The sequence below is a fragment of the Mus pahari genome, chromosome 3, assembly GCF_900095145.1.
Source record: "Mus pahari chromosome 3, PAHARI_EIJ_v1.1, whole genome shotgun sequence".
Taxonomy (NCBI): Eukaryota; Metazoa; Chordata; class Mammalia; order Rodentia; family Muridae; genus Mus; species Mus pahari.
In genome coordinates this window covers 103,991,174-104,005,315 of record NC_034592.1, presented here as the reverse complement: position 1 = coordinate 104,005,315, position 14,142 = coordinate 103,991,174, and the positions used below count along the sequence as shown (strand labels likewise).

At 40.8% G+C, this 14,142-nt stretch overlaps 1 protein-coding gene across 1 annotated transcript in view; it reads right to left on the bottom strand.

The window, feature by feature from the left end:
• The window catches only part of Snap23 (synaptosome associated protein 23), a 33,497-nt gene that overhangs the window by 9,154 nt on the left and 10,201 nt on the right, over positions 1-14,142 (bottom strand). Inside the window, exons 2-6 of the mRNA XM_029535747.1 lie at positions 8,462-8,555; positions 7,634-7,675; positions 7,222-7,270; positions 6,525-6,642; positions 2,656-2,688 (exon numbers count right to left, since the gene is read on the bottom strand). Coding sequence (XP_029391607.1) covers positions 2,656-2,688; positions 6,525-6,642; positions 7,222-7,270; positions 7,634-7,675; positions 8,462-8,518 — 299 coding nt within the window. The 5' untranslated portion in view covers positions 8,519-8,555. The remainder of the gene's footprint in view (positions 1-2,655; positions 2,689-6,524; positions 6,643-7,221; positions 7,271-7,633; positions 7,676-8,461; positions 8,556-14,142) is intronic.

Below are 14,142 nucleotides of genomic sequence, written 5' to 3'. Positions count from 1 at the left end.
TGGTCTACAGAGTGAGTTCCAGGACAGCCAAGGCTACACAGAGAAACCCTGTCTTGAAAAACCATTTAAAAAAAAAAAAAAAAAAAAAAAAAAAACAACAATTCCTGCAAGTTGTTTTCTGACTTCACAAGTGTGAAGGTGTATGTGTGTACTGATTTATTTACAAACGGTACTCCAGGGCTGGAGAGATGGCTCAGTGGTTAAGAGCAATGATTGCTCTTCTGGAGGTCTGGAGTTTAAATCCCAGCAACCACATGGTGGCTCACAACCATCTATAACAAGACCTAATTTCCTCTTCTGGTGTCTGAAGACAGTTACAGTTACATGTAATAAATAAAACAAATCTTTATTTATTTCCTCTTCTGGTGTCTGAAGACAGCTACAGTGGACTTACATATAATAAATAAAACAAATCTTTAACAAACAAACAAAAAACAAAGGGTATTCCAATTTGATCGGATTGACTGGGGGTACACATGAACCACGGCATGCAGGTAGAGGCCAAAGGACAAATGGTCTCCAAGGTTGTTGAAGCAGAATTTTTTTTCTGCTGCTCCTGCTGAGTGACAAATTGCAGCACAGTTCTCTGCCCACCTGGATCTGTGCTGAGGCTGCAGATACACATCAGAACACTGAGCTTTCACTTGCTTCCAGGGATGGGAAATGGGACGTGGGGCTTGGGTAGCACTTTTACCTATTGAACTGCCTTGAAGGCCTTTAAAAGCTCTTAAAAGAGAAATTTATAAATACCAAAAAACTCATTCTCAATGCACCTTTCTTGGTCCCATTCGAAGTTCTCATAATTATTTTTATATGTATACTACTATTTGTCATTCAGTCAATTAATCAGCCATGTCAAATCTTTCCTGGAACAAGGTGAGATATCTAATTTTTATTTACTTTTTTTAAAAAGATTTATTTATTTATTTATTTATTATATGCAAGTACACTGTAGCTGTCTTCAGACACTCCAGAAGAGGGAGTCAGATCTTGTTACGGATAGTTACGAGCCACCATGTGGTTGCTGGGATTTGAACTCCAGACCTTCAGAAGAGCAGTCGGGTGCTCTTACCCACTGAGCCATCCCACCAGCCCGATATCTAATTTTTAAATTAATATTTTCATATAATTACCTGTTAAATTAGTGAGCTAATATATCATGCATACTTTGTTAACATATAGGTTCCAGGCAAAAATCTAAAGCAGAGATTTTATTATATGCAAAATAACCAGTATTTCTCATATTTCTTAAAGAGTAAGTGGCTTCTGGCCTTTTGTCCATTTGTGGTGGTGGAGAAAAACCTCAGGGCCTCACAGGTCCTCGCACCCAACCACTGTCTACAACTCTCAGCACAGCAGCCAGAGATGCTAATTGAGGTAATATACATAGGGTTTCTTCTTCTTCTTCTTTTTTTTTTTTTTAAAGATTTTATTTATTTATTATATGCAAGTACACTGTAGCTGTCTTCAGACACTCCAGAAGAGGGAGTCAGATCTTGTTACGGACAGTTACGAGCCACCATGTTGTTGCTGGGATTTGAACTCCGGACCTTCAGAAGAGCAGTCAGGTGCTCTTACCCACTGAGCCATTTCACCAGCCCATACATAGGGCTTCTATTAGGATGCTAGGTTGTAGAGCAGGTGGGTGAGAATGACAAATTCAAAAGCAATTAGTAAAATCCAGGCACAGTGGCATGTCTGCAAACCCAGGACTCTTGAGACTGAGTGAGGCCAGTCTAGGCTAACAAACTGTGATCCCGTCTCAAAGATGAAAACAAAACCAAAAGTGCCTAATGAGATTTTACCTTTTAAAGAATGCTATATTAAATTTTCTTTTTATTTTCTTATTTATTTATTTTGTTCTTTTATATTGTTTTAAATTCTCTCTAGATGTCCTGGAACTTGATAGGCCATGCTGACCCTGAACTCAGAGATCCACCTGCCTCTGCCTCCCCAGTGTTGAGATTGAAGGTGTGGAACACCAAGCCTGGCACATTTAAAACTGATATCCCACTTTATTCTAAATAGTATTTATGATGACTAGATTGACAATTTCTTGACTTGATAGAGGCCTAGATCAAGGGAAAGAAAAATGCAGAGAAGCTATAGTTTAATAGAAGCACTCTACAGGAACCAGAGGGTATGAGGACATCTAAGGAGAGGAACAGAGAGATGCAGTCAACCTTTAAAAGAACTCAACTCTAGGTGCTAACTGCTAAGATCAACAATTTAAAGCTTGTTGAATTTCAGGGGTGCTTTTATTTTCTAATATTAACTTAGTAAATAAAACCATAGCTTTTGGAGCATTACTAAGGGAGTTATAACAAATGAAGATCCTTTCATTCATCTTTTGTCTACTAGCACCCATCACGAACAAATTCACTTGACATTACACACAACACAGCTTTAAGACTGCTTCCATCACTCACAAAATCCATGCACATGCACAGAAAAGCCATTTGAAACATCACCTTGGGCAGCAGGTTAGCAGCTCAGCCTGCACCTCAAAAGATCCCTTTGATCAGCTACTGAGCCCGGTTTTTGATGTTAGATCTTCATGTTTAGTAAGCAAGAAAGGAAGAGATTAAGTGAGAGAATAAGAAGCAGACAGTGCAGGTTAGTCAAATAGAACACATGGTGCATTCAAATGCCTGCCTGGTTTCAAAGAAACAGTCACCAACTGAGAATCTAGATAAAAAGAAAAACAAGAAAACAGTTTAAATGATGGCATACTTCATTTCTCCTGAGCATGTCCAAGGGCTAATACTCCTCACTAAAAGGTTAAAGTTTATGCTGGGCAGAAAGTACTAGCTGGCAGCACTGAAGTCCCTCAGCCCCCTAGGTGTTAGAGTGCTTGCTTGTCCTGTGCCAGGCCCTGAGTATGGTCACAGAGTATACTAATGTAAAAGCTACAACTTAAAGCACAAGCAATCCCACCATTTTATGAAACAAAGTGAACAAAAAGTAACTCGTCTTCCAGAGTATTATAGATTTCTAAATGGTTAGATAAACACAATTGTAGAGGGGGGGGAAGGAAAGGGGAGAGAATAGGGAGGCAGGAAAGGAAGAATACATGAATCCAAGCAGTTAACTTGCTCTCGTAGTACTGCTAGATTTTGACACCCACAGAACGCGGAGGACTAGGATGCTGTATATGTGTGTCAGGGGCTCATGCTACAGCTGGCTAGGTGTTGACCCTGACAGAAACAGGTAAGGTTTCAATCAGGTAAGGTCAGGAAGATCTAGACAATGGAGGAAAACAAGACACTGGGGACAAGTGACTTAACAGCAGCCCAGGTCTCAGTGGTATAAAGGCGCTGGAAGAAGAAAAGCTCCCCTAGAATCTTCCAAGTGGGTTCTGCTCTCTTTTCATGGAACAGCTGTTCTGTCACAGCAGTCCCAGACCCCATCTTTTAAGGAATGCTTTCTCTCCACCCACTGAGAAAGAGTTCTGCCAATGCTGGAGGGGAAAGCCTATGGCAGGGCCATGTTCTACTTTCTCTCCTCATGTTCAAGAAAAGCTTGCCCACATATGGCAGGACACACGGAGAAAAACTTCAATACACCCATTGCTCTACCCTCCGTGTTCTCTTACCATTGACCCTTTAGAATTCATTGCTATTCTGATTATTAACATACAACTTAGAAACAATCTCCTAGACTGAAGAGAGTTTTTGTTCAAGGGAATTCACCTGTTCTCTCTTCCTCAATTTTCCAAGATGGTACATGAAACATAAGAGACAGGAACAGAAGTTTGTAAAACATATCTAAGAGTTTGAATCAAATTATGTAGGCACTTGAAATATGTCTGCTTAATTCAATCTGCTAAACCTAGTTGACACATTGTAGCTTTTGTTGCTATTGTTTTGGAGAGAGGGTTTGAACTCAGTATGTAGCTGAGGAAGAGCTAGGATTATAGGCTTAAACTACCACTCCCAATTTTATGCCAAACTGGGACTCGAACTCAGAGCAAACACTGTACCAAATGAGCTATATCCCCAGCTCCAGTCACAGCTGTTGAACTATAAACTTTTAAAAAATCAGCCAAATTATAAACAGGCCAATGGGCTTGTATTAAAGCTGAGAAGAACAGTCAACTCTTTAACTTCTCATGATAAATCAAAACCAGATGTCGACCAAAAGGCAACCTAATCCTTTTATTTAGTGAAAATAAGCACAGAGGGGCTGAAGAGACAGCCCACAGGTTAAGAGCACTGGCTTCTCTTCCAGAGGATCTGGGCAACTCTCAACATGGATGTGGCAGCTCACTATCTTCTCTAACTACAATTCCAGGGGATCTGATGCCTTTTTCTGGCCTCTGTGGACACCAGACACACATATGGTGCACAGACACCAAGCAGGCAAAACACCCATATACATAATTTTTTAATTAAAATTATTATATAATAACACAAAGACACTTATCTTAGAGCTGGGGAGATGGCTCAGCAGTCAAAGGGTGTTTGCTGCACAAAACCCTGGAACTCACATTAGAAACGAGGCAAAGCAAATAGCAAAGGTACACTCACCTGAAAACAGGTAAGTGCAAAAATCTTAACTCACTGGGATTTGTGCACCTGGGACAACTAGCTGGACGAACTGCTGATGAAACTCTGCAACTTAATCTCAAGACACTCATCTCAGCTAAGAGTAAAGTTCAAAGAGGAGCTCCTAACAAAAGATTATGATTAACTGCCTCTGTCCAAACGATATACCTTATCTGAATATCTACTATTAGTAAAAAATCATGGAGTTTACTTCATCCAAGAGTAAGAAGAGAACAGAAATTTCCATAATGGAATGAGTGACTAGGCATGGTGATACACTTTAATATACATCTTTAATCCCAGCACTCGGGAGGCAGAAGCAAGCAGATTTCTGAGTTCAAGGCCAGCCTGGTCTATATAGAAAGTTCCAGGCCAGCCAGGACTTTATAGTGAGATCCTGTCTCAAGGAAACAAAAAACAAAAGGAAATGGATGAAGTCCCTTGTCTCGAGCACAATCTCAGACAGTATACTATAAAATTTTCTGTCTGTTAGAGATGCCTTACTATGTTCTAAATGTCAGCTTGTCAAAACTTAGAATCACTGGAGAACATCAACTAAGGACCCATCTACATCTGGTTTGTCTGTGACCATGTCTGTGGGGAGCACCATGCCCTAGACAGGGTAGCTTAAACAGTGTAAGACGAGGTATGTGCGATGGTGTGTATATGCTCTGTCCAGAGAGTGGCACTATTAGAAAGTGTGGCCCTGTTAAAGTAGGTGTCACCGTGGGAGTAGGCTTTCAGACCCTCACCCTAGCTGCCTGGAAGCCAGTACTCTGCTAGCAGCCTTCAGATAATGTAGAAATCTTTCAGATGTAGAAATCTCAGCTCTGCCTGCACCATGCCTTCCTGGATGCTGCCATGTTCCCACCTTGATAATAGACTGAACCTCTGAACCTGTAAGCCAGCCCCAATTAAATGTTGTTCTTATAAGAGTTGCCTTGGTAATGGTGCCTGTTCTCAGCAATGAAACACTAAGACAAGGTGAGAGCAAACACACAGCACTTAGCTCTCATTCCTCTCTGTTCTTGGATGAAATGTGTCTAGCTGCTTCCAGTTCCTGCCTTGACCTCCCTTCAGTGATAGACTACAACCTGCAATCATAATCCAAATAAACTTTCTTTCCCTAAGTTCTTTTGCTCAGGCTGTTTTATCACACAAAGAAAACTAGGACATAACGTTCATCAGTCTTCTTTGATTCTCCCCCTTTCATGCTTCAAATGTAACCAAATGATTTAAAGTGTATCCTACTAATTTATAATTTCATCTTTAATCTTAGTTATAAAGTCTAACCTCAAAGACCTAGATAATGAACTACTCTTAACTAGCCTCCTGGTATACAGTCACAAATGTCAATCCAGTCTATCTCCTCCCTAACTCTGGCATCCAAGTTCCTCTATCAGCTACTTACATCTCTGGCTACTTCTCACTTTAATCATATAGTTCAGTTAAATCCCCATTCTTTCCATATTTTATGTTTGTTGTTTGTTTTCTGGTGCTATGGTTCCCATTTAGCCTCACCCCCAGACCCTTTCCTTCACATTAACCCAAAGCCTTTGAGTGACAAGCTCAACTCATGCCCGACGTCTTCTGTTAAGGTATCATCTAACGATACCCTTAGCCTTAGTAGATATCACACCATGTAATACTAGCTCTAACACATTGTCCTATGAAGAAGTCCATTCTTTACTCCTTGACTGTCTAGATACAAATGACATTCTATTCTACATCATCCCCAGTCTTTTTGTATCCAGATTGAAATTGAAGTTTGGTTCAAGAGTTGGTCAATCTAGGCACAATTTTCTATGGACCTTCCCACTTATATGAAACCTTGATCTTTGGTTTGCTTGTAACAAAGTTACTAATTTAGGCCCAGTTATTCAGTTACACTTCTGACTTTATTTCTGGGTAGGGGATAAGCAAGGATATTCTCATGTACTGATTTATTTTTAAAAGGTCTTTGATTCATCAACTTACCTATTACAAGGGCAGACGCAGAGGCCACAACACTTGTTGAGTTCTGTTAAAGTCTTCTCTGCCTCTCTCATGTCTTTATTTATTTGGTCCATGCCTTCTTCTATGCGATTTAGTTGTTCTAAGAATAAGTTTTGGTGTTACATTCACAGATGTCCAGTGAAATGCTAATGTTAAAGAGCAGCAAGCTGCAACCTCCACGCTATCTATCACCTGCCAGTGAGTATTAACCAGGGAAACAATACTGATCCTAAGGTTCCTGGAGCCTCACTGTAGAAAGATCTGTTCTCCAGTGGCATGTGAGGGTTGCTTAGAATCATTCCAGCCAGATGTCCAGTACTCCTAACATTTAGACACTAAACTAAGGAAAGCTTAAACGGGATGAACTCAGGCCAACAAAACTGGATGTTCTAAACTCATCAGAATCTAGACCTGCTTTAGACCTTGCTATCTGGGAAATGATCTGAGAATATCATGTTTAAAGTCTATGTGACAAATGCACATAAAAAGCTGCGCTTGTCTAACAGACTTGGGTACTGTTGCCTCTCATCCCAGTCCAGCAATGGCCATGATACTATAATATGAATCAGAGAAGTGGAGGAATCATATTACTTTATCTTACAAAGAGGAGGCTGGATTTTATAGGGATTTTTGGCACTGTAAGTCAAATTCAGCGTTTCCTTCCATGACTTCAACTCACCCCCTTGCTCATCCAGCATAGTGATGGTCTTGATTCCTGCATCCTGAGACTAGAAGGGGGAAAAGAGAGATGAAAGTACAAGAAAGCAAGCCAAAACACCTGCAAACCTTGCAAAGACTGACAAATGATGAGAAAGAATCACACCGCAAACCAACTTCTCAGGAATCAGTGTTATAGACAGAACTAGATGTCTCACACCAAGACACATATTAACCTCTAAAATAAGTCACAAGCATATGGTAAATTCACCTTTTCTGTCAATATCCCAGTATTTTCAATAAGAAACAGAACTGGCTTATAATTGCATCACTGGGAAGTTTTCAGCAACTTCTGGTTTCAAATCTCATCATCTGCAGCTAGTGCTAGTATCCCACCCATATATTTCTATACTCAAATATTGAATATTTCTTACCTCTATGGCTAAACCCAGGATTCTCCTTGTGCTTTCCAGAGACTAGGAAGAAATACAGAATTATAGCATTCCAAAGAAATACAGAGAAATAAATCAATCACAGGCTGTATTTATGATGCTACTTTGCTACAACTTGCCAGAACACCCCCTCCTTACAAGAAAGCAAAGAAAAGCAGGTCCACTCTCACTTTCTTCCTACCAGGCACTTCTTAGGAGAGACCCCGATGGTGGAGCCAAGGGAGTTCATGAAGGTAGGCAGAAATATGCCTATTACACAGATATTAAGGAATTGTTACAGTTCAGAATTCCTCCCAGAATTACAGATAACTATTAAATACTAGCCACCTTAAGGGACCAAGAAGACGCCAAAGTGATCTATAAAAAGTGTCTTTCTGGACTGGAAAGATGGCTCAGTGGTTAAGAGTACTGACTGCTCTTCCAGAGGTCCTGAGTTCAATTCCCAGCAACCACATGGTGGCTCACAACCATCTGTTATGGGGTCTGGTGCCCTCTTCTGGAGTGTCTGAAGAGAGCAATGGTGGTGAACTCATATGCATAAAGTAGATAAATAAATCTTTAAAAATAAAAAAGTGACTCTCACTTTTCTACTGTGAAAATGGAAATAGTGGCATATAAAATGGCTCAGGGGGTAAAGATGACCACCCGAGCTCAATCCCAGGAACAGGCAAGAAGAAAGGAGAGAATTGACTCCTGCAAGTGACTTCTGACTTCCACGTGTATGTGACACTCAACACTCAAACACCCCCACATCCCCACAAAAACTAATTAAAATGTAATAAAGAATTAAAGTGAGAACAAAGCATTCACCTCGTCAGTAACCTGGTGAGCCCGCAGCTGGACTTCTTCTGCTGACAGGTTATCCATGGTGCATCAAACTACTGGACACAGGGATATGGATACTCTAAAAGAATGAGGACACACAAACATTTGAGCAAAAAGCATAGATTACTGGGATTTAGATACTTACCAGACAAGTAGGATAAAAGGGTTGATCCCATTCCCTGCCCACCTATACTACAGAGACAGGAACTCAGGCTAGGAGTAAACATGGCTATTTAATGCTATTAACACAAAAAGTAAACTTAAAACACAGAAGAAACACTCTTTCTAAGACAAGGGGCCATATATCCTAAGTGGCCTTAAACTTGTTATGTGCTAAAGACGACCTTGAGCTTCTGACCTTTCAGCCTGCATGCACATCCTGTGCTGGGAATACAGACATGTCTGGTTTATGTGCTGCTGGAACCTGAATCCAGGGCAAGCACTCTACTAACTATTCTACATCCCCAGGCCCAGGTGAAGTACTCTTTCCAATGGGAAAGATCCTTGGCCTTAAAAAGCAAGGCATCAAAGAGCCTATGAGATGGCTCAAAGAGTTAAAGCACTTGCTATGCAAGTCTGACAACCTATGGGCACTGAAATGGCTTAACAAGTAAAGGTACTTGCCAGGAGCCTACAACACTATCTTCTGATCTCCATGACCATCCCCCAAACACCAATAAAACTTTTTAAAACTTGTCCTCTGCCCTCCACATGCATGCTATGGCATGTGTGAACCTACACTTCTAGGGACACACATCCTAGATGCACATATACAGAAATAATTTTTTCTTTTTCTTTTTTCCTTTACTTTTTTGGAGAGAGCTTCTCACTATGTAGCCCAAGATGGTCAGAACTCAGTACGTAGACTAAGCTGGCCTCAAACTCACAAGAGATCCTCCTGTATCTGCATCCTTAGTGCTAGCTTTAAAGGAATGCTGATCCATACCTGGCTAAATAAATTTTTTTAAAAAGTGTAAGCAAATTCTTGGTTGTGCAATGTTCTTTCTTATTGTTGTTGAGACAGGGTCTCATGTTTCTGAGATACGCAGTCAGTGATGACTGGCTCTCTGATCTTGTTCCCTCCATGGTGTGTGTCACTCTGTCTGGTTTATGTAGTGCTGGAGATTGAACCCAGGGCTTTGAGAGTGCTAGGCAGGCTCTGTATCAATTGCACCACACCCTTATTCCTGTAACAATGTTCTTTAAATCTTATCTGAATATGGCGAAGCAATAAAGAAAAGACATTCAGGTAAATAAACTATCTTAGCTTGGGTTTTATTGTATGTAGAGATACCATGATCATAACAAAAGAGATAGGATCCCTTTGTGTTCACTGGTGCACACACCAAGCTGCTTGGCCCTGGGGTTCTCCTGTCTCCACCTCCCACTTAGCCACGGTGCTAGTATTATACTATCGCATCTGACTTCACAGTAGTTCTGGGCATTTGAACTCATGTTCTCATGACTGCGTGACTATCACTTCATCGATTAAATCAACCCTATATTACATTTCTGAAAACTAATTATCAAAGCTCTTTATCTACAATACAGATAATACCTGGCTCACATTTTAGATTTGCTGTCTTGCAACATTTTCATTGTTTTTGAGAAGGGTCTCACATAGCTCAAACTGGTTTCAAACCTGCTATGTAACTGAGAGATACTTTGAACATCTTATCCCTCTGCCTCTACCTCCCAAATACTAGGATTAGAAGTGGGGGCCACTGTATTCAACCTTTGGAAACTTGTAATTGTAGTAATATGGGGATAGGAATGTCAGTGGGCAGAAGATCAGGGAAGCTACTAAAACTCCTAGCACTCATTCTGAGAGCTGATCAACAAAGAATGATCAGGCATAAATGTTATGTTGAAGTCCAGTACTCTGCTATGAATTTCACTGACAAAGCAGATAATCAAATTAACCAGGAATAAGTTACTAGTTTACACTTTTTTTTTTTTTTTTTCCCGAGACAGGGTTTCTCTGTGTAGCTCTGGCTGGCCTCGAACTCAGAAATCCACCTGCCTCTGCCTCCCAAGTGCTGGGATTAAAGGTGTGAGCCACCACCACCCAGTTTAGATTACACTCTTTAAAGGCAACAGGTTTTCTCTTCTATATCAACACCTAACAGGCTCTGAGAGTACATACTTGAAAAGTCTCGGGCTGGTGAGATGGCTCAGTGGGTAAGAGCACCTGACTGCTCTTCCAAAGGTCCAGAGTTCAAATCCCAGCAACCACATGGTGGCTCATAACCATCCATAACAAGATCTGACTCCCTCTTCTGGATTGTCTGAAGACAGCTACAGTGTACTTACATATAATAAATAAATAAATCTTAAAAAAAAAAAAAAAGAAAAGTCTCTAATGAATGAACAAGTACATAGAGAAACAGAACACTCTCAAAGGAATGTCACTCTTTCAAATCGAGTTGCATGTGGTTGTAGCAAAAAGCAGTCACTAGACCTCACTCCATTATCCACCACTGCAAGTGTGTCATAAAGCAGCCAGTTGGTCATGGGCAAATTTCTTCAGCTAGGACTGAGGGTGTAGCTCAGTGGTAGAATACTTATTTCACATGCACAAGGGCTTGGGCTCAATCCCCTGTAATGGAGTAATCAGACATTTTTCCATTGTGTGTGTGTGTTGGTGATTGAATCCAGGCCTCACACATGCTAGGCAAATGAGCTCTTTAAGTTATGTGTGTGAGTATGTATGTAGTTAAATATGCTATATGTAATTAAGATTTCTGAACCTTAAATGTCCAATTAAACAGTACATTTGAGGTTGATGAGATGGCTCAATGGGTAAAGGTGTTCATCCAAGTCTAAGGACATGAATTCTACCCCTACACCTACATAGTAGGAGAAAGTGACCCCTCCAAGTTGCCCTCTGAGCTTCCGAATGTGTGCTATGTCAGATATATATGCATGTATGCATGCACAAATGTACACAAATAATTTTTATAAGCATCAGAAGTTCAAAATATAACATATTTTTCATATCTGTGGGTCAGACAAAATAGTTACACATTAAGATATGTAAGCAAGATATACTGGTGTTGGACAGATGGCTTAGTGGTTAAGAGTACTGGCTGATCTTGCAAAAGACCTGGGTTTAGGTCCCAGCATCAAATGGTGATTGACATCCACATGCAACTCCAGTTCTAGGGGATGTTAGGCCCTCTTCTGACCTCCACCACCAGGCATACACATGGTGGACAGACATACAAGTAGGTAAAACACCTGAACCCATAAAATAATTAAGTTTAAAGAATATAAATGCTAGGCCAAGCAGTGGTGACACACGCCTTTAATCCCAGCACTTGGGAGGCTAAGGCAGGCAGATTTCTGAGTTCGAGGCCAGCCTGGTCTACAGAGTGAGTTCAGGACAGCCAGGGCTATACAGAGAAACCCTGTCTTGAACCCCCCCCCCAAAAAAAAAGAAAAAAGAAAAGAATATAAATGCCTTCCTTGAATTAGCAATTATTCACTCAATAGAGATTAATATCAAATAATATGTTATTAATTTCTTAATTGTTTAGGAACCATTAGCTTTACATATGTCCCATACTATCATATGTTTGGTCACATATGGTGGCATACACTCAGTCCCAGAACTCAGGAGGCTCAAACAGGAGGCTCAGAAGTTTGAAGATGGACTAGAAAGCAGTCAGTCCTGAGACAGTGTGGGGGAAGAGAGATGCAAACACGTCTGCCTTTGCTTGTCCTGCTCTTGTCTACTCAGGCAGACTCTGGCCTCTCGGTCACTTCCTAGGGCCCATCGAAGCCTACCCTTCCTAGGCAGCACTCTCCAGAGTCACCTACGGCTCCGGTGAGTAACTTCTTAGTGCCCAACAGAGGGACAAGTGACGGGAAATAACACACAAACTGATTACTCCCTGCAAACAGTACTTCAACCAGGTTTTCAGACAATACACTACAGTAACTTTGTTGGATAAGAAAGCCAGATCTCTCAAACACACAATTTTGTAATTCTATTCCTACCGGTGATTCTTGTCAACTACAAGTCAACATTTACTATCTTGTTAGTAAAAGCAAAACAAAACAAAAATCTCAAATGGGTTCAAAGAAGGCTTAATTAAATCTATAGTTGACTTGTTTCAAAACTGAGGACTAAAAATCCTGCCTTCTAAAAACCAAGCGATATAGTTGGAAAGGAGATCAGTCAGGTGACAATGAGGTCACTTGGAAACACACCCTTTCCGTGAACTCAAGTTCTGCTTAAAACTTCCCCCTTCTCTAAGCAGAAGAATAAGAATCAGGAAGGAACAAAGACTTCACACACTTAAGAGCACTGACGTCAGGAAACAGGTGTCAACTTGGGATTCTTTTAAAGGTTTACTTGTGTTAATGTGTATATGTGCATTTATGTAAACCGCATACAGCAGGAGGTCTCAGGTGCCAGAAAAGGGTGTTGGTCTTTGACCTCCTCCCTGTATGTATGTATGTATGTATGCATGTATGTATGTGTGTATATACAGAGTAAGCAAACAAGATTCAGTCCTCATTGTAAAATAGGGACAATAACAAACTTTGTTGAATTTTGGTGAACACTTAAAAGAGAAATGCAGGCAGGTGGGACAGCACAAGCCTACATTCTCTGTACACACAAGCAGAAAGATAAGGGATTCAAGGTCAGCCTAGCTTACAAAGAAAGATTCTCAAGACAAACACAGATGGGTGATCCTCAGCACCATCAGGTGTGGTGACATCACATGTCTTTAAATCCAGCACTTAAGAGATAGAAGTATCAGGAGGCAGAGAGAGGCAGAGGCAGGCGGATTTCTGAGTTCGAGGCCAGCCTGGTCTTCAAAGTGAGTTCCAGGACAGCCAGGGCTACACAGAGAAATATCCTGTCTTGGAAAAAAAAAAAAAAAAAAAAAAAAAAAAGAACAAGATATAGAAGTAGGTGGATTAGTAAGTCCAGGTTAGCCAGGACTGTATAGAGACCCTGTCTCAAAAACAAAAACAAGAGAGAGTCCTTAGCACACTCCCTGGCATGTGCCTGGTGTTCAATAAATGTTACTCATGCTTCACCTCACTCGTTTCGCTGTTTCCTAAGACAGGACCTCATAGAGTCTAGGCTTTAACTGCCTTATTTTCTCTCTCCTATGTGCTAGTATTCCAGTCCTATATCAATAAGCACCGCTTAAAAATTTGTTAAATTTTTAGTTATTTTTAAATAACAAAATGGGTCCTAATACTATTGCAAAGGTTTAAGTAGTTTACAAAACATCATATTTCTTTACAATCTCAAAACCTAAGATTTCCCCTTAAATGGCTTTTTCTTTCTTCTGACTTCTGGCCTCTATAACCACCACATCATATGTACATACCCACACACATACACACATATGCACATAATTTTAAAGGGTTTGAGGCTGGTCTGGTTCACAGAACTCCAGGGCAGTCTGAGTTACATAGTTAGTGGAGGCGGAAGCAGTGGCGCACACCTTTGATCCCAGCACTCGGGAGGCAGAGGCAGGCTATAAAGTCAAGGCCAGCCTGGTCTCCACAGTTATTTCCAGGACTGCCAGGGCTACACAGAGAAACCCTGTCTTAAAAAATAAAAAAAAAATGCCAGGCGTGGTGGCGCACACCTTTAATCCCAGCACTCGGGAGGCAGAGGCAGGTGGATTTCTGAGTTC